Source organism: Orbicella faveolata, unplaced genomic scaffold (genome assembly GCF_042242905.1).
Source record: "Orbicella faveolata isolate gen_17 unplaced genomic scaffold, um_ofav_v1 contig_48, whole genome shotgun sequence".
NCBI lineage: Eukaryota > Metazoa > Cnidaria > Anthozoa > Scleractinia > Merulinidae > Orbicella > Orbicella faveolata.
Genome location: NW_028301578.1, coordinates 1311523 through 1332457, shown reverse-complemented (window position 1 = coordinate 1332457; position 20935 = coordinate 1311523). Strand labels below are relative to the sequence as shown.

General features: G+C 40.8%; 1 protein-coding gene and 1 pseudogene across 2 annotated transcripts in view; one reads left to right on the top strand and one right to left on the bottom strand.

Moving 5' to 3' along the window:
- LOC110045842 (cilia- and flagella-associated protein 337-like) overlaps nucleotides 1-9993 on the top strand; it is a 45716-nt gene extending 35723 nt beyond the window's left edge. For both annotated transcript variants that reach the window (XM_089281691.1, XM_089281690.1), the window contains exons 26-32: nucleotides 1444-1575; nucleotides 2509-2660; nucleotides 3224-3295; nucleotides 5543-5672; nucleotides 6310-6428; nucleotides 7130-7277; nucleotides 8206-9993. In XM_089281691.1, the coding sequence (XP_089137817.1) occupies nucleotides 1444-1575; nucleotides 2509-2660; nucleotides 3224-3295; nucleotides 5543-5672; nucleotides 6310-6428; nucleotides 7130-7277; nucleotides 8206-8435 (983 nt within the window). In that variant the 3' untranslated portion in view covers nucleotides 8436-9993. The remainder of the gene's footprint in view (nucleotides 1-1443; nucleotides 1576-2508; nucleotides 2661-3223; nucleotides 3296-5542; nucleotides 5673-6309; nucleotides 6429-7129; nucleotides 7278-8205) is intronic.
- A 9229-nt stretch (nucleotides 9994-19222) lies between these two features.
- On the bottom strand, nucleotides 19223-20539 carry LOC149095883 (uncharacterized; annotated as a pseudogene).
- Nucleotides 20540-20935: the final 396 nt, after the last annotated feature.

The following is a 20935-nucleotide window of genomic DNA, read 5'->3' as shown; positions in this document are numbered from 1 at the left end:
CCGTGTTTGAGTTATAAGCGCTTAAAGCTAAAATTAAGGGTGTTTTTAACTGGTTATGCTGTTGCTATGGAAACCTATTATGACTTGAAGATAAGATAACCACAACCTATTCCCCAATGATCGGGCATTTGTGTGATAAAGCCAATGATTGGTAGTATCAATCCGTCAAAGAAAAAGTATCAGAAAACGCCGGACGCTATTGCGAGCTACTTTAACCCTTTGAATACCAAACTTTCGCCAAAACAATACCGTTTTTAACCGTTTAGCCAGGTTTTTTGGCTGCCCTGACGCTAAATAAGCCTAAGGTTTGCTGAAAGCTTTTTTTTGCCAAAAGGAGAGATTTTTCGAGGATTAGGTACAAAATTGAGCAATATTTCAATTTCGGGCATGCGCATAAGCCAAAATTTGGACTTTTTTGCCATTAACCATTCTCAATTTTGTTTGTTGCCTCTTTCCTTTCTTTTTTTTATCGGCCCTTTTACTCTGGCTACCTTTTGCGTTGCATGTTCTTTCTGGCTGCGGTGAAAAGTTGGATGTTAATTACGGGCGAGGCCAAGAAATGGACCTTGATCAATCCAATCTCGTTCCCAGAGTCTTCGTTCCGCTTGACCAGTGGTCGGAAAACGAGAGCTCTGGGAGCAACCATTTTGAAATAACCGAATAGACCAATTTCGATATATTAAAATTCAGCCTAACACAATAGACCTCAGAACGAGACTGTGGGGAATAAACCCCACAAACTCTGTATTTATCCCCCAGAGCCTCGTGCTGAGGTCTATTGTTTTAGGCTGAATTTTAATATATCAAAATTGGTCTATTCTGCCCATCCGTTTCACTACGCAGTCTGCATCTATGGCGCATGCCTAAGATGGTTGCTCCCAGAGCTCTCGTTTTCCGACCGTTGGTCAAGGGGAACGAAGACTCTGGGAACGAGATTGTGATCAATCATAGGCGTAGTGGACCATTTTACGACCGTTTTTGCACCAAAACTGATAACGTTTTTCGATTTGCGACGTCGGAATGTCGTCGATATCTACACCTGACCATTGTACGGAAAGGCCTAGCCTAGTACTACTATCTGCTGATCAAGAATATCTGATGACATTTAAATTGATGACGTCACAAGTGGCACAAAGAGAACGACCATTAATTACGCGTATGCGTAGTTGGGGCTCAAAGTGTTAAATAGATGTTTTTGAATCAAATCAAATCCAGTCTTTATTCACACTATGCTGATCACAGTGGAAGAAAAAAAATACAGAAAACAGTAGAAAAGAAAATAAGGATATTTAACCGAGAAATTTGTCAATTGTAAATACTTGCGGAGAAGCCAAAGTAGCAGACCTTTCAAGTTGGCTGCCAGCAGAGCTTTCATCAAAGACAAAGGGGAAGAAACGAAAAAGTGTGCAATAGGTAAATCTAAATTTCCCGTTATGTTTTTAGCCGGATTTCTAACAATGAGTGTAGATGAAACAAACTCGTACCTTGTAACTGGCGATGCAGAAGGAGTCATCAAAGTTTGGGACATCTCTGAGTATTGTGCTGCCTGTACAGCTGATGATGACAGCCCGCCACGTAAGTCTATATTTGATATTTAAGGTTTAATTTCGTAACAATCATTTGCTCATTGGACAAAAGCTCATTTCTTTGTGTAATGCCCTTTGTATGCTGCCCTATAGGAATTTTTCTATCTGGCGCCACTCGCATTGTCTCAAACGGGCAATGGCTGAGATTTTCGAACTCCCAAAAAGTGGATTTCTTAATATTTTGCTCATCTCGCTTATGAAACGAAGAAAACGTTGAAATTTTCAATTACGTTCAGCAATTCATAAGAGTCTAAACGCTTTGATTTTTATCATAATCTTTTAAATATTTGTTTGTAGAAGTATTCGTGTCGTTCTAAGTTATATTTTTAATGTAGGTGTAGGCCCCTAGATGAGCCCTTTGAGTTCTTGAGGCAAACATATATTTTAATAATACTTGTGAAAAAATAGTTCGTGGCAAGTCTGTCTTGGCGTTTTGTCTCGACCAAGAAACTTTTCAGAGACCTTTCAGAATTTAACAGCAAACTCGTTGAGCATCCCAATCAAAGTCCCGCGTCAGACTTGCCACGAACTAATTTTTCACAAGTATTATTAAAATATATGTTTGCCCCAAGAACTCAAAGGGCTCATCTAGGGGCCTACACCTACATTAAAAATATAACTTACACTAGAACGACATAAATACGTCTACAAAGATTATGGTAAAAATCAAAGCGTTTAGACTCTTATGAATTGCTGAACGTAATAGAAAATTTCAACCAACGTTTTCTTCGTTTCATAAGCGAGATGAGCAAAATATTAAGAAAATCATTTTTGGGGAGTTCATAACTCTCAGCCAAAGCCCGTTAGAGACAATGTTTGAATTAGAGAAAAAATCTTCAGTATAGCTATGGCATCGACGTTTAGTGAACGGTTGACTTGTAATACTTAAAGTAAGCCCTTCATTTTACCTCCTTTGTTCCAGCCCTTTTCAAACAGTTCCAACCACATACCGACACCATCAACAGCATTCAGTTGTTTACTCGCTCAGAGAGGCTGCTGGTACTTACGGCATCCAGCGACTGCGCCGTTGCAGTGTGGGATATAGAAGGCCGCCATATTGGAATATTTGGACAGGTAAACTGGTCTTGTCTTTGTTGCTTTTAACCGCTGACAATGAGTAATCTTTTCTTTACATGGTATAAATGTCAACAAATCCAAGGTTTGTAGAAATATGAGAGCCATCAAGCACTCCTTGGCACATTTTTTGGCTAAATATCTGAGTAACTTTGAAATGTTTCTCAATATGTACGTTTGCCTTACTTCCTAACCCATGTGGAAGTTTCGAAGAATGAGAACTAAATCTTGCCAAACAACAAAACGTGAGCAGCTAGCTGTAGCAAATATTAAGTAGTGGATGGCCAGACAAAATGTTCTCTGTTTCCTAAAAGAAATTCTTCCAAAGAACTACTTCTTCAGGTTGTTTAATATTTAAGCTGTTTAAGCCGTTTTCACCCAGTCAGTACAAAATAGTTTAGTTGTTCCTTTCACTGTGTTAGTGTACATTTTGTGGCATAGAGCGTCTTGCTAGTCTGCAATCCATTGCTTTAAAAACGGCAATTCACAGCTTTAAACGCAGATTGGGTAGTTCTGGGAGTAAAGAGGAATAAATCTAAGCTCAGTGCGTTGTTCTGTCACAGGAGGAGCACTGGAAAATCGAGCCCATCTCCAAGGAAGAAAGGGAGGCTGAACAAGCTAAGGAGGCGGAGAAGGTCATTGACAAATAGCTTCTACAACTAGCCGTGCTAATATATAGATTTAGGCCAGCCTAAAAGCGTAGCTCCTGGGCCGGGTTGTTCAAAGCCCGATTAAGCTAACCCAGAAAAAGGTAGAATTTTGATTTGAGTTTTGTAGCTTTGCGGTGAGGTTTTCTGTTTATTGTTTGGCCTTCTGTTTTGAGTTTTAATAATCACCATATACACAAAACAAAACAGCAAAAAACATTTGTATGTAAGAAAAAGTTATAATTCTGTTAACTTTTAATCCTGGGTTAGCGTTAACCGGCTTCCGAACAATCCTGCTCTGTTTCCAACAAGTTAACATAATATGAGCCCGCGATCTAATCGATAACCAGCACTTGGTCAGCGGTCAACTTCAAAAAACACGTGACCTCGAGAAGGTATAAGCTTGAGTCCGCGATATGGTCACATGATACTGGTCAGCGGATACCTTGTTTTGACAAGTGTCACTTGATCATAACATGGATGTGCAATATCAAGGAAGTACACGGTAACCCAAGGCTGCATGTCTCTGTCAACCTATTATTTGGAGTATGGCCGCCATGTTGGGCAACTCCGCCGCCGCCGCCGCCGCCGTCGTCGTCGTCGTGCGTACGCGCCCACGAGCAATACTGCTAGCCATGATAGCCATGAGAAAATCAACTCATGGGTTTCCTTTTCTTTCCTATATGAGTATGGGGCTCCGCTTGGCGGCCCTTCGGGCCGCCGGAACTCCGCTAATATACTGAGGGCTGCCTCAGGTCAGGAAATGGTCAGAGGAAAGTGAGGAAATTTAATGTCAGTCAGGGCAAATTGGCATTTTAAAACACGTTATGGATAATTAAGAATATAACACCGCTGAATTAACACCATTGAAGGCTAGAAAAAAGCATTTCTGGTATCTTTGGATCTCAACGATATTTCTCTTAATGAAGAAGGCGGAAACGTTTGAAAACTGATCAGTCTAAAATGTATGAGTGGAAAGGACGGCTATGATGGGAGGCTGGAGGCCGCTACTATATCAGACATTTCGTTTTTACTTGGTCAGGGTTATCTATGTTATTGGCCGGCTGGGAGGTCCGTATAGGGAAAAACTGTGACCGAGGTCTTGAAAATGCTGAGGTCCGAGCTCACAGTTCAGCCCGAGGTCACAGTTTTTCCCTATACGGACCGACCCTAAGCCGGACAATAACATGTATATCTTTTTTTCTTGCGGTAAATTGGCTTACAAGTGGGTTTGTTTACGCAACTTTGTCAATGAATTGGCTTACGCGCCGTCTACGGACTCTACAAACCATTGGTAAAAAATCTAACGAGCGAACGAGCGAGTAACTCAGATACTAGACAAAGAAAGATGTATTAAAGAACAGATTTATACCGAACTGCTTTATGTTAGTTGCATTTAGTTCACCATTGAAGTTCTCTAAAAGTGTTTTTCCGGTGTGAAATTTCGTGCAAAGTTTGAAGTTGTACTACAAAAACAATTTCTGTCAGTCGTTGCGAATCACTCGAAATCAGACTTTTCTACCGTAAATTGAGTGGCAGATAACGAGGAAATTCGTGAAGTGTACTCCACAGAAATTCTCTTAAATACGGCAACGATCGGTGAGGTAAACTCGACTGAAATTGACTCATTTTGTACTTAAAATTGTACAGAGAGAGACAGAGGATTACGCGCCATTACAGCGCCGAGCTACAAACAGCCAAAAAGACTCTCACAACTTCAAAAAAACTCAATTGAATTTACTTACAGTGACTTTCCTTGCCATTCAGAGGTGAATGGAAATAAACTTGCGTTGATTAATCGTCTATGGAAGTGTAAAAAGGGCGAAAGATGACGATTACCGCTAATTCGTTCACGAAAATAGATCAACGTTACGGATTCCGCCCGCTCCAGGAACCAATCAGACTGCAGGATTTGTTGAATTCCGCCCGCTCACGAGCCGAGAAAAAGATAAATTATATTATTATCAGGGAATATTAAGGGAATTTTAATCGCAATGTTTAGAGAGGAAGCCACATCAGCCGTAACTGGTTTTCATGTGGTTCCTCTATCCTAGTCGAATTGGAATTTGGTGATGCTGGGTTTTTTTGTGGAGGAGTCGAACCTGGGCCACATTGGTGGGAGGCGAGCGCTCTCACCACTGCGCCATCCCTGCTCCCCTAAATTTTGAAAAGTGATGTCTGTGGTAACCACGATAGTCTTCAATGCAAATATATGTGCTTCTTAACTTGAAACAGGAAGAGTCTGATAGCGAAAATGAAGAAGAACATCAGGAAGAAGAAGGCGAAGTAGATGATGTTCAGCTCTTTGCCGATGAAAAATTTGATCCTGAATTTAGGGTTTCTACATGGGAACAAACCATACTTGGTAAGTTGTTGAGATTTGGACTGTCTGCTTTTGACCTATGAGTGGGAACCAATCATACTGGGTAACTTGTTTTGACTTTTGCAAGCAGCTTTTGACATATGAGTGGTAAGCAAACGAGATGGCACATATTATGAGTATACGATTTGTTAGCGGTGAATGGTTCTGTGAAATGAGTACGATGCTTGTCGAAAAATTAACTATACTTGTTTGTTTTTAATCAGAAAGTTTGCTTTTTGAACTTAAGTCTTGACTTGTCACGGCCACTTTTGAGAAAACGTGTTCGTTTGCGGTTTTTTCTGTCATCATGTAAACAATACAACTCAACTAAAAATTGTCTGAAATCGTTTTCCGTTAAATGAAATTACATTTTAGTAAACGGTAAATAGTGATATTTGTCTGAAAACTTGAAACTTTTAACACATAAAGAAAAAGGTTTTCTTTCCTTGTTGCATTCATTTTCTTCGGTCTGTCGAATGGAATTATTTAGAAAAAGTTATTAATAACAGCATGGGGTTATAACTACATATATAACTCAGGAGTCTTGAAGAAAACCTCGTGTAGTTGCAGTTTCTTGTTCTGGGATGTAGGGAAATAGGTAAAATAGAAAATCAGTAAACACGCTCTCGTTTTGATTTAGGTAAGGCTTATCAGGAAAAGAGAATCGATAAACGAGAAAGGAGACAACCTCAAATCATTCCTGACCTTCCATATCTGAACTGGGAGAAGACAGGCCAGGCACCTGCGGGACCTTATGCGGTATGTAAGGATTTTATCCTACAGTTAACAACTGTTGTAGGTCCAAAGGACGTTTTCGAATTAGGTATACTGCGCAAGCGCGCTGAACAAAGTGTGAAGTCTGCGAGTGGAAATGACAGAACTATACTGGTACCTAGTTATAACGAAGGGCCAAAGGAGTAGCAAAATGTGCTTGCTATAACGAGGTTTCATTATACGTGGATTCTTTTCCATACATTTGACTATCACTGGGGCGAAGAATACGTTCGTTATGCCGAGGAAATCGTTATGAAAATGTTCGTTAAATCGAGGTTCCACTGACGTGGCTATGCTGTTTGTTAAAATCTGTGAAACGCCCTGTTTTACTACACCACTTGTTCTCACGTTGTTTCTTTGTCACTTAAGTAGAAAATGAACAATGTAAGAGATGTGAAGTAATAAATTGGCCATCTTGTATACCGTGTTCGGCCGAAGCAGAGAGGCCGAGAGTGTGGAAGGCGGGTCAGTAGTTTTTGTGCTCTTGCAAAGAGATGGAGAGATAAAGAGATGTTTTTAGAAGTTGTATTAAATACTACGGACAGAAAAGATCGCTTTTAAATCAATGGCATTCGTGAACTCTTATAAAGTTTCAAAAGATAACTTCTTTTGACAAACTGAACGAAAGCAGTCGCGAGTACCATTATAAATTAGGCTGTATCATCTAAGCACATTGTATATTTCAGTCATTAGAGACATCAGACTTGCAAGATGTAGGTGCCATTCAAAAGCCAGACTTTGTGGCCCATCCCGAAAAATATTTCAGCGAGAGATCGGCAGGAAAGCGTCGCAGCACAGATATCACATTGCCTACTTTACCCAGTGTAACTGATCGTAAGTAACATTTCTTCTTAATACGATATCATTATCCTGTTTGAGATTTAAGGTCGGGACACACTGGGAGACATGTTGAGGGTACATGAACCGGAGACATGTGGTAGCGACAATTTTTCTCGTGTGACCTGTCAGATTTTAAGAAAATGTTCTGTTGAGGGGGCAATAAGCCCTTATTGACTGGTCCCAAGGGAAAGAGTGAGTGTTGCTTTGAGCTGGAAGGTATAACAAAATGTTTTGTCCACACATTCCATGAAATTCAGTTGGCTTGAATTCGTACGTCATGAAGCACGGGCAAAATGACCTCAATTTTCAAAGTCGCGTCGTGTGCACTGCTCTTACAAACTGTCCCGGCAACAATACGTATTTATGCCTCATACCGCTTCGCTTGCACCAGCTTGAGTACTGTCGACCATGCAACATGCGTTCTATGCGTTGGGCTTGTTCCCGCGTCACGTCCCCGCAGCATGTCCCCTAGTGTGTACCGACTCTGGTTTCTTGCTTTACTACTACCGGACGTGTTGTTAAACTATGTTTAGCCTTGGGTATAAACTACGCGTTGTGCTGCAGTACAAGGTCTATAACTTAAATTCGTTATCGGGATATTTAGGTAAAAAATTTACGGGATACAGGATATTTGGGAAAAATTAATGGGATATTTAGATCATATCAGACGGGACATGGAGAAATCGTTGATTTTGCAATAGGAATTAACGGGATACGGGATGTTAAGGCCAAAAAATAACGGGATGTGCAGTGGAATACTCTGACCCCTCCCCCCCACCTTCCGCCCCCAACACCTAAGGGGGCCTCATTTTGGCGTCTCTTGGATAAAGAAAAGAAAGACAATATTGGGCCGTCATAGTGACTGGTTCTGATATTCTTCTTGTCAAATAATTGACATATTGTCCCCATTTAAATTCTTTAGATCTACAAATGCGTTACGACGAGAAAAGCCTTTTTCCAAAATACATCCTGGAAATGGAAGCCAAAATGAAAGCAACGCATGCGCTGGGACTACGCGTGTCACGTGGGGCACGTGCACGTGGTGATTCATTACAAACAAAGTCACGTGGGTCGCACGATACTCCTCAAGCCAATTCCAAGAAACTGGCAGGGTGGAGAGTTCTGTTGACCGGTAAAGGCAAGGATATGTAGCAGTGAAATTGCTCTTTTAACGATGGGATTGTCAATGGAAAGATTTCAATCAAGGGGAGATTTCTGCCATGTTTGCCACATCACAACACGAATACGCCAACAGACTACACCGAAATTGTTGTATTTACATCTATTCGTAGTTTGCTTCCCCATGTCAAGCTATGTTAACTCAATTTGCATTGATAATTTATTCCCTGGGGATTATGCAAATGACAGTATAGAAAAATTTACATTTGTTCCACCCCATGATCACTCTACTCGAGGCCTCGAAAGCTTTCTGCCTGGTATTAGGCTTGTCCCAAGCCTGAGCGATTCCCTATAACTTATTACCATGTCATGAATAACAATACACAATGTAAATACAGGTCGGTTCCAAACAAACAAAGAAATATCCCTGCCATGGGTCATGTTTTCCACGCAATCCAGATGCAAAGGATTATCATTGGCATAATTCTTTTCTCGTATACGAACCAATCAGCTTATGAACTTTATCTCTTGTTTTCAACCCCAACACCATAAGGTCATACACGGAATAACATTCAATATTGTAACGGTTTTCAGTAATCTTACCCTTGTACAACAGTATGCAATCATGCAATCCTTACGCAAGTGCAGAGACATAGTGCAAGGTTCATTTCTTCGTCCTCTCAAAATAATCTCGTGGTGGCAGAAACGAACGTTTCTCCTCGGATTTAGAAGCCTAGTAGCGGGGTGTAGCTATATTTTTTGAAATACAAGTATTGTAGGCAAAACATCACATTTTCTCAGCTTGTGAAAATTCCTTTGGGAGATTTTCAATTTATTTAATGAATGTTAAATAAGAGCTAATTGCTGATTCCTGAAATTACGGAGCTACGTCACGGTTTGCGCATCTTAAAAAAAATTAGCTTTCGTTCGTTGTTTATAATCTGTGTTAATCTTCTCTTTCCTTTATTAACCATCCTTGTTCCTTTATGGTTTGTTATTATCTCTGGAGTTTTTCTATCGTAGTAAACGTATATTTTCAGGTTTCCTTCAATGTAAAGATAATTTTGTACGTGGCCAAAATAACTCAAAATACGGTTACTGAGCTACTTTAAAACGTCATTAAAACAACTGCTGCTAAGTGGTTCCTCACGGAAAATCGGTCGTTCATTTTGGTCATGTAATGTTTGTATTGTTCAAGTTTCGCACATAATGATTCAAGACTTGAGCAAACAATAATTGAAGGAAGCAAAAAAATCTTGGAACATTTTGCATTTGAGTTTTTTTTTAAAACGAGGGCTCTTTTCTCCCTTAGAACTATAGTAAATTGGCCACCCAGCAAAAACTGCTTTAAAATCTGTTTTTATTCGCCGCTTGTCATCATTCCTATTATTACTTACATCAGCATGTTACAATACCTTTATTCGTACTTCTTTGTATTTAATCTACAAGCAAAGAACAATCTGAGCTGTAAATACACTGTATATAGAGACTATGAGAACATCTCGTTGTGTTCTGTAGACAGATAAGTTATACATGTAATTAAACTATCGTTCGTCATTTAATGACTGAATAAAACTTCTCAATCCACGTACATCGCGTTTTTCTGGAATGTCTCTGTTCTGTTTTAATGCCCGTGAACTGGCAGGCGCGGTGGCCTTACTGATGTACGTCTTGTCGATTCCCTGCAACTAACCCTTCCAATTTTTCTTTATAATCAACTATAACTAGGCTCTCAAACGAATTGGTACGCCTCAATTGGGCATTTGCTGGATAGTTTGAGCGTCATGCCTAGCAGACTCGTACCCAGTTGCTACTTACGTGTTTTTAGGGGAGAGAAGATTGGATACTAGAGTGGATGACCCTTCCCATGACACCTCGCGCGCCTTAATCCACCCTAGTATTTAATCTTCTCTTCTCCGTCCCCCCTCTCCCCCTCCTCCCCCCCAACCAAAAAAAAAAAAGAAAAGAAACACGTAAATAGCCACTGGGTACGAGTCTGTCATGCCTAGTGTTTCACTGAACAGTTTACTCGCTATGCTTCATGTTGTACAAAGGTGGCTGGCGCAATTTTGCGAGCGCTGTTATCAGACACTGAACTTGACTGGGTTTCTTCTCTCATTAGTTGTCAAGTTTATACACCAAAAGTTAGATGAGTTTTTTTTTTTTAGCAACAAACCTTCGTGCCATCCAATTCGTACTGTAATCTGCATACTCGTGGTTAAACAAATCGGACACCAACTTCGCAGACCGTCTGATTTTATTAATCACGGATATCATTACCAAAAACAAATATTCTAAAAAGCGCGCGTTCGCCCGCGAGCTCGACCGTTGTAATGTCAATGACGAAAACAATAGCACAGTTTGTTTTACGAGTGATGTCTGGTTTTGGCATCAGGAAATCTAAAACGGGAAGTATACAGTTGCTTGAGTTACACGTATCCGGTAAGTATCTTACAATTCATTTGCTTTTACTGTAGCTGTTTGCTTTTGCTCTTATTTTTTTACCCGATCAGTTTTTTTTTTTTTTTTTTTTTTTGTCGTTTTAAGATAACACCAAACTCAAGCTTAAAATTTGCACTGAAAAACGATTAATTTGAAATGAACGAAACAGAAACTTTCTTTAACTTTTATCGGACGTCGTTGTCATGTAAGCTGGGTTTGATCCAATGAAGTCGGCAGCTTTCATCGAAATGTCAAATTGTTGGAACCGATGCTAAAAGTTTGAGGTGGTTACTCGAAGATTAATTTTGTTATTTGAAACTTGAAAACATTTCGATCATAACCTTGGGTTGCTACGTTTTTTAGGTCTTAAGAGACCTTTACACGGTTTCTGATGCATCTTGTTTTGGGGGACAAACACGGCAAAAATTACAATAAATGTATGGCAAAAGTGGAGAAGCTAGTGTCTACCACTACTCTGAAAATTCGAGTTCTGAAATATGTTATGAATTGAACACTTAAGATACCAGGTAATTGAGATAGCCTCCCTAGAAAAGCCACAATAAATTAAGATTTTCATTTTTCCATACATAAATTTATGTTCTCAGAATTGGAGCAAAAACTTTTTACTGAGCATTCTTTCTTTTAACTCATGTATTCTTCAGAACATCGAACACTCTCAAATTATCGGGTATCGAACTTTTACAGAACGACTACTCTAACCAAGGCCACCCGACAAAATTTTTTTCAAATTTAACGAATAAAAATCGTGGGATTGACGAAAGTGTTCCAACAAATTATCCAAAATGACGACAATCTGTTGTTTTTGTAATGTACAGTTTGATTATGTGGATAATTTGTTGGAAGACTATTGTTAATCGCCAGAATTTTTATTCGTTAAATTTGTGGAAAATTTTGTCGGGTGGCCTTGGTTATAGAAGTCGCACCTTAACTATCACCACTAAACAGTTTACTGTAATTTTACCGTGTTTGCCCCCAAGGAAGATGGCATCAGAAACCGTGGAAAATATTACAAGCAAACGTGATCGATGATCCTGCTGGTATACTGTACGTTCAATAGTGATCTAATCGACTTCGCATATAAAATAAAGAATTGCTGGTTTTCAGTGTCACGCAATTCAAAATAGATCAAAATCAAAATCAAAACCGGTCAACAGATAAAGTCCAGAATCTGGGAAATGAAAGAAAGTAAATATGCAAAGACTCTCGCCGAAATTCTGGTCACAGTAATTTTTCTTATGCGAGATATGCAGAGAAATTTTTTACCCAAATTTATAGAGATTTGTATGGAGACGCCGTGCTGGGCACCAACATGGCGGCCGGAAACCAACAGAAACATCTGTCACTGAGTTTTGCTACAAAAACGTGAATTTATCCCTCGAGAAACTCTAAAACATTAAAATAATACTTTTTTCTAAGACATGAACTGTTCAGATAGACAAGTTCCCCGAAATAAGACATGTTTTTAACCATCATGACAGCTCTCTAGGCCGTCACGTAAATGCCGCGTCACGCAAAAGCGTAGAAATTCAAGCGTAGTGTATCACAAAACCAAAAACCCATTCGGAGCGAAAATTTGTATGAATATTAGTTTTCAGCTGCTCTTATACATCATTTAAGTAAAATCTCAGGAAGATCAATAGTTTAATGGTTCGAATTTTAGTGACGTCATGTGAAAAGCAGAGACCGATACAAACTCGGATTATTTTTTAAAGGTGTACTATATTTCGGCTGTCCAAACAAGGCTTCTTTAGGTAAAATGAAGAAAGTGTCATGCTCCTTAAAAGAATAATGCTAAGTTGTATCGATCTCTGCTTCACATCGTTCTTCTATTAACAGAACGTTGTTGCTCTCAGTCAAGAGAGGATCAATGTACATAAAGGCCTTATTCCCAAGGTAATCTCTCAGTCTCAATTTATTTTTAGAATGACCCCTTTCAGAAACCCCAGAAAGTTTGCCACGTGAACAGCTCGGGCGGCTTTACGTGCATTTTCCTCCCACGCAACGCGTGTGGTAACATTATCCACGAAAGAACTGGGGACCATAATTTAACAGGTGTTACCTTGGAAATAAGATTCATAGTGGGGACTAAATCTCTCACTCCTCATTCTCTCTTGTCTCAGTTCAGCACCCGATGTAAAAATGTGGACAAAAACAATCGGCAAAAACGATATGACGGCGCTACGAGATATCTCCGACGCAGCGATGGCTGAGTGGGTTGAGTTTGTTGTTGGTTCTCGCTTTGCTCCGAGGGTTTTTCTCCCAGTTCTCCGGTTTTCCTCCCTCCGCCAAAACCAACATCTCCCAATTTCAATTCGACCCGGATAGAAGACCAAACATTTGGGCAACAAAAACAGCTTTAAATTTTAACGGGCCGTACAGTTAGATTACGGCCCGCTAAATTGACCAATAACAGCGTGCGTACTAACTGAGAGATATAATAATGGTGCTTATCGCGTAACCGCGTTTAATTTAAAGTAGCGTGATCCCAAGGGTTGGCAGTTGTACGGAAACAACCAAGCTAACTAGTTTTCAGGTCAGGTTCTTCCTTCGTGTTGGCGTCTTTGGTCTTTTGTTCAACGGAATAATTATAACCCACGGGCAGAACTGAGACCCGGAGGTAAACACGAACAAATAATAATGATGGAAAAGATAATGCTTTAGCGAGGTCTAACCCTAATTAACCAGAACTTTCTTCAGGATCGGACCAAACTATGGTCTTGCCAAAAACACAACTATTGTGAGAACGATTGTTAAAAGCTGAAGAAGCTAAAATAGAATCAAGGTTCAACAATACTAACTGTAGGCAAAGCTATGTGTGAGCTGGTATTGACTGTAGAACAGCCATGGATGGATGATCACAAAACCAACAAAACGCAAACTATAGTAAATTTAGCCCCTCATCACTGACATTAAATTATTCACTTATCAAAAACAACTAAATGGTAAACTTCCTTTCTCAGCCATTTTATTGAATCAATTCGCTCCCATTTTGCAACATGGACATCTGTCACAAAAACACTTATACTGGTCTTTGAAGTAATTAAGAGGTTTTTAAAATTCTTAGCTGACGTAGCGCTGAAAAACAATACAAGCAATTCCGGTTTTCGTAAAGACCTTGATAACATTAGGTCAAAGTTAAAGACTGTATACGAGCCAAGTGGCCCATCAGGACGTTGGTTATCTCCGGTTTCTGGAGCAGGAAGCGACTAGGAGTATTTCTACTCCCCCCTGGATTGGATGATAGTCCATCGCATTGTTACCCACCAATAATAATTTTGCCGGTACCCAGTTTTACACCTGGGTAGAGGGAGGCACTGTGAGAAAACTGTCATGTCCAAGAACACAACACAATGTCCCCGGCCAGGGCTCGAACCCGGACCGCTCGATCCGGAGACGAGCGCACTAACCATGAGACCACCGCGCCTCCCTTAGTGGAACACTTAAGGTGGCTGAACACAGTTTTTGATACCTGTGTTTCATTCACCTTTTTCTGTAAAAACCCTTGATCCCTCGGTCGTCAAAAATGGTAGCAAGCAAGTTAACAGCACCAACTTTGGTTTTTTGATGGTTAAGCTGATGTATGTGCCGTTTCCATGGCAACACGAGCTAATATAAACAGGCCTTTAAACTCGGTTTTGTTTATTTGTAGAAAATCTAGTCATTAGATTTTCTTTATAATTTGCATGCACAAAGCTTGTAACGATTCTCACAAGTTAACACCATTTCGCTAATAATTTAACAGAGAGATCTATCCCTTGTTGAAGGTTCACTGGAATATCTAGAATTTCCTTTGTTAAAGTTCAGTTATATTCAATACTCCAGTTACTTATTTCCTAAAGTATTTTCGTGCCAAATTTCGTGAAATTCTAATGAGTGGTTCTCGAGAAATAGGCATATTTCCGAGAGTGCAATTTTTCATTCAATAGCAATTTGGTGACTTACTACGCATGCGCTGCATTTAACTGGGTTCTTTCGGTAACAAAGAAAAAGCTGAGAATTGCTGGGTTCTTTGCATCTTTACCTTTTCTAACATATCTTTGTAATAAAATACTAAGGCTATCAATACACTGCGTTCAGTTACACAGAAAAATAGCACAGATAATGCGGTTGTTGAGTAAACAAAATGATCGCTCTATTGACGGCATGTTTGTTTTTTGCAATCCTTTTGCGCGCGCTGAATTGCATCAGCAAAAGCGCGCGCGAAAACGGCTAGGTGGAAAACGCGGGGCCGGGGTCCCGGGGTACGGGGTACGGGGTCCCGGGCTACGGGGTCCCGGGGTGTAGAAAACGCGGGGTGTGGTGGAAAACGCGGGGTCTGGTGGAAAACAATTTTTTTCGCCAAAATGTGAATTTTCCTCACTAAAATGAGAAGCCTAAATTTTGTTAGCTTATATTGCGATGAATATCAATTCAGCATCTCGGCCTGAAACGCGTTGCTCGATCAAAAAAGCAAATTAAACATTTCGTGAGAAAGAAAACCATTCAAGAGCCAACGTGTCGTGCATTGGTTTTCTTTCGGGGCGTCTATTTTGTTTTGGGAAGAAAACAAAAACATTCCAAAGCCAACGTGTCGTGCATTGTAAGTGGGCGTCGTTTTGTTACGTGACACATTTTGGGACTTTCCATTTACGATCTGAAAAACTGTGTCTGCGTACTTTTGACCTGCTGTGAAAAGTGTATCGATTTGTTTTGTTTGAAATGAATATTGCATGTCCCATAAGATTTATGTCCCTAAATATTTGAATCTAAAACAGTCCAGAAAATGTTCTTTTCTCATACGGTTTTGCTTTTGGCTGTCTGCCGAAATGCTATCTCTGGGGGAGCACACCTCACTTTTCCGCCTCCCCGCGCTCACGATCGTGTCATTCCAATGCAAACCCCCTTCCAATTAAAAACACTCGTCACTGTTTGCAGAAGTAAAGAATAAAACATGTTACTTTATTTTATATGTTACTAAAATTAACGGAAGACGAAACAAAAATCACTTGGATGGTTTGTTTTCTCATTTCAGACCATCTGATATTCTTCAGAGAATTGTTCTTTTATCCAACTAAGGCATTCGTATACACGTGACTGAAAATTTGAAAGAAAGAATTCCCAAAAGTATCACAAGCTGGTCTGTAATAAACGAAGCAAAAAGAAAACCAGAAAGCGAGTAAGATATATAACAACACAACATATAGAGACCTCCAGGTTAGGAACATAGCTCAAAATTGTTCCGATTACAAACGTTCGAAGTCAATGGACCTTTTCGGCGATACGGAGGCCATTTTGAATTCTACTGTTTCAAATAGCTATTATGGAATGTTCAGTAGGCAAATAAATACTAATTTGCCCCCCCCCCCCTCCTTGAGCATCCCATAATAGCTATTTGAAACAATAGAATTCAAAATGGCCGCCGTATAACCGAAAAGGTCCATTATACCTACTTCCTTAAAATCGTTAATGTACTACAAGTTTCAACTGGAACGTCCGCCTTCAGTTTCCTATATCCCTCAACAATGCTAGTGTTTAATTTATTACTTAGTATAAACCCAGCACTTCTTTAATGTTCTGTTTCAAACGAAAATCATTCTAACTGAAAATAACGTGATTCAGAACATTCGCTTTAAATGAAGTAAGAAACAAGATAAAAGCACAAAGCAACGCGCCTGTGCACGGTATTCTGTAAAAAAATATCACCTAAGGAAATGTAATTACATATAATTATATCTTTTTTGGAAAAAATGCCAGCAAACAAAACGTTCCATAGCCCTTTTTTTTGGTCAAGCAGTGAGCGCAATAAATGTTTATAACACGAGCAAATGTGTGTAACAAGTTACGACTTACTCGATTAAACCCCGGTTACCCTGTAAGTAGGACTATAAGAAATGGCAACAAAAATTGCCATAGAATATAAGGAATAAACATCGAGCTTAGCTAAAACGTAGAAACAAAGTATGCCTGGCCCAGTCGGGTTTAAAGGGTTTAAAGAGTTTAAAGGGGGTTTAAAAGATTATAAATCGAGAAAATATAGTAATCTTGAAATGCCAGTTCGGTATAGTTGCTCGCGTTAGTTTCAGCGCGAATAATCTCCACTCTCGCGTATATGAATTTCGTTTTTGGTGTCTTCATACAGTTTACAAAACATTTCCTTCTAATAAAGTCAAAATGATATTCCCGTTACATCAGCTACCGACTGGGACCTCACTAGCGATATGCCACTCTCGTTTCAAAAATGATCGGACCAGCTCCAGGTTTACAATTACTTGTGACGTATTCCATGTAACTGTTGTATACATTAGTAGCACACTGAACGTTCAGGTCTGCAGTAAAAAGTGAATTTTCATGGTTAAGGATACTACGCAAAACAATCTTTAAAGCGCAGTAAGCTAGCAAAAGTAAAGGCGAATCCAGACAAGGTAGGGATCCTCAATAAAACCGCGTTTGGCCAGATTTAAAAAGGAAAACATTCTGGATTCTCTACAGCGATGAATGTTAATTAATCAAGACTGCTTCACAAATGTGACACAAATGTAGGGGAAAGCAAGTTTGACAAAGCAAACGTAGTAGGACTGTGGACAAGAAACCATTGTAATGTGGCTGATCTGGGCGTGGCACTAATTTTGCGTTTTCGGCATGCTTTCAATTTTTTCCGGTTAGCGTGCACGCCTTACGATGAGGAGAACTTGTAGATATTTTTGCTTGCATTACCGCTTGCTTTTGCGTCACACCTATGAAACACTGATTTACCTGTTAGGTTTTCGCCATCTTGTTTTCAAGGGATGTCTAAATACCCAGGTGATCTCTAATAAACTGCCTGTGGACATAAGTGAGAAGGGATTCTATATCTAAATTCACGAAACAAGACCTTCCATTAAAGTTTGGTTGTTTTCTTTGAACGCATGGAACGTTGCAGTGGAAGTATACATTCGAAGGCTTTCTGTAGAGACGGCCTTGGTAGGACCACTCTCTTGCCATTTTGGAGACGATCACGAGATCTCCTGGTGGAGCAGGAATGGTTGCATTAGGCTTCAGTGTATTGGCACAATCAAACCATACATTGGTCTGAGGAGGGTAGTATTGCAGAAGGTAAACAATAAATTGTCCTTGGCCAGGAGAGGGGAAACATGGGATGTTAAGCTGATGATGAGGCTGATTGGTTTGAAAAGACGTCTGAGGGGTCGACTGTGGCTGAAAAGACGTCTGAGGGGTGAACTGTGGCTGAAAAGACGTCTGAGGGGTGGACTGTGGCTGAAAAGACGTCTGAGGGGTGAACTGTGGCTGAAAAGACGTCTTAGGGGTGAACTGTGGCTGAAAAGACGTCTTAGGGGTGAACTGTGGCTGAAAAGACGTCTGAGGGGTGAACTGTGGCTGAAAAGACGTCTGAGGGGTGAACTGTGGCTGAAAAGACGTCTGAGGGGTGAACTGTGGCTGAAAAGACGTCTTAGGGGTCGACTGTGGCTGAAAAGACGTCTGAGGGGTGGACTGTGGCTGAAAAGACGTCTGAGGGGTGGACTGTGGCTGAAAAGACGTCTGAGGGGTGAACTGTGGCTGAAAAGACGTCTCAGGGGTCGACTGTGGCTAAAAAGACGTCTGAGGGGTCGGCTTTGGTTGAACGAAGAACTGGGTTTGTTGAGACTGGACTGGACTACATTGGTTGGACACAGTGGGGCCAACAATCAGCTGACTTGGGGGATATTGAGTCTGAACGGACTGGAAGAAGTTTGATGATTGCTGCGATAAAGCTTGCCCTTTGTGGGACACAGAGTGTGGCTGAAAACTATCGTTGCTGTTGTAGCCAAGTGCGACTCGAGACATCACCTTTGAGAATGAGTTTTTTGTTTCCAACAGAACGTTTCCTGGGAACACGTTCCCCTTTACGGCCCCTTCCTTTGGGCATGCCGTAAGCAACTGCCGCGGATAAATTGATCCCGCCCGAATTACGCTTAGTACTAACCAGCCAAAGAAGGAAATCTTTTAGACGATCTATGGCCAAACATGCAGCCAGGGTGTGGGCACAGATTGAAAATGCGGCAAATCCGGAACATTTTGCACATTCAGCTTTTCCGTTAGCAAACAGGTTTACCACGTGTGGATCTCTGGGATTTGACTTTGACGTCACAACGACTGTCTCATTGTTTCGCAGCATTACAGAATGATGTTCTTTATTCAGGGAATCCGCCTTATTCACCATTGCAGATAAAACGTCATGAGGTATCCAGTCGATTCCAATACTTTGAATTTCCTGCAAACGGGATGTGCTCCACTTCGAAGGGCAGTCGTGGCTTGGGTAACGCTTGACTGTTACATTTCATCATTGTTAGCCTCGTGAATTTTTGTAACACTGCTTTTCTCTGATCGTCGCGCATTCGGCTCCATTCGCTGGGGGCAACTTCAAGGTACCGGAATTCTTCTCTCAGTTTGTATTCCCCTCTTCCTACTACTGCTAGCTCGACATCTTCCTTTTGGATCTTGACCAACTTCTCAACAGATGATGCAAGGGAATACTCATCCACTTTCTTCTTTCCATGCGATTCACGTGACACGAAGTCCTGCAATACATTGTTGGTTGCCTCTGAGCGCTTGGTTGTGAACTTTTCGGGTGGACATTCCAGTCCGGCTCTTTGATGAACTGGACTAATAACACAGTTCACGAAATCAGCGCTCTCGTGATTATGAAACCATTTGAAGAAATTCCGCCCATTTTGGTGTAGTGCTGACCATGGTTCCTCCAGCTGGCCGAGCTGTTTGACAATATGTCTCTGCTCGAAGCATCTGCAAGCCCAGCTTCAAAGACAGTTCCTCTCTGTCTTCCAAATATGTCAGCGACAATAGTTTCCTTTACTTTGCCACTTATTCCAAATTCCTGGAGTTTGCTTTCGACGTTCGCCTTCAGGTGAAGATCACATAGCAGATTTGTGGCCCTTTCAAAGTTGTTTCTGAACGCAGTGACAAGAGCCTTCTCGCCATCAGTACCAAACGCTAAGACTTTGCCTAAGCCCGGGTTTAGTGATTTCAGGGTTCCGCTAAAAACTGAATATGTCTCTGTCATTTTCTTTTCGTGAATGAGGACAGGGCCTATCATTGAAGGGTGCTTGCCATCTTTTCTGTTTTCTAACAATAAGTGCTGGTACGTGATAGGCGTCACATTGAAGTCACCTATGTCGAATGTTGGGTCCACAGTGAAGGGTTTGAACTCGACTGGATTACAGCAAAATCTTACCATATCATTCAGTTGTCTGTCGGTTGTAAGGACACACATTGGCTCTGGGGCGACTCTTACGTCTCTTATGAATGCTGATTTCCGGTCGCTTGCTTGTTTTTTACAATCGCCGTGAAGACGAAACCACGGATCATCTTGTTTTCCTGCCCCAGAAATATTCATCACGGGAACACTCGTTTTGTCTCTGGGCTTTCGGCCAAAATCCTTTACTTGCTGTCTACCTCTGGGTAGTTGTCCTATGCCAGAACAGCCGGGCAGACCCCCAAGTCCTTCTTTGACTGTTTTGTAGACTACCTCCCTTGGCTTAGACTCTTCAGAAGCCGACTTCAGGAAAGACTTGGTACTGGTCCAAGTTCTCATGTATCCTGTCGACCGTGACTTGCAATTTCCATTTGGTCTGAGCTCAACTGAGTGTTCGGCGCCTCCTTTAAAGGAATACTGAACGAAAAAATATCGATGCATCATACCATCAGGCCCTATAATGTGATATGTTAATATCAGTGATGCTTCATTTGTTATAGGTTAGTGGCTTTTACTGCTAACAGTTGGTATTTTAGTTTTGAGGTTGTCGACAGTGGACAATTTTTTACATCTAACGGTTTAAGGACGTTCGCGCGAAAATGTTCTACTCGATAGAATTTCTTCAAACTTCTATTGCGGACAGATGAATTACTTGTTTCAGATATGAAAAAAAATTGGGGGTCACGGACTTCGTTTTGCCTTTAGCGCGCCCTCGATGCCGTGACGTGGCGTGTGAATTTGCGGGCGCAGTAAGGATGCGCAGAAACAATTAGCGCGAGCTGGTGTCCTTAAAAGCAAATTGAGCCCTTTCAACTCGGAATTTACTTCATTTTACTTCTCGACA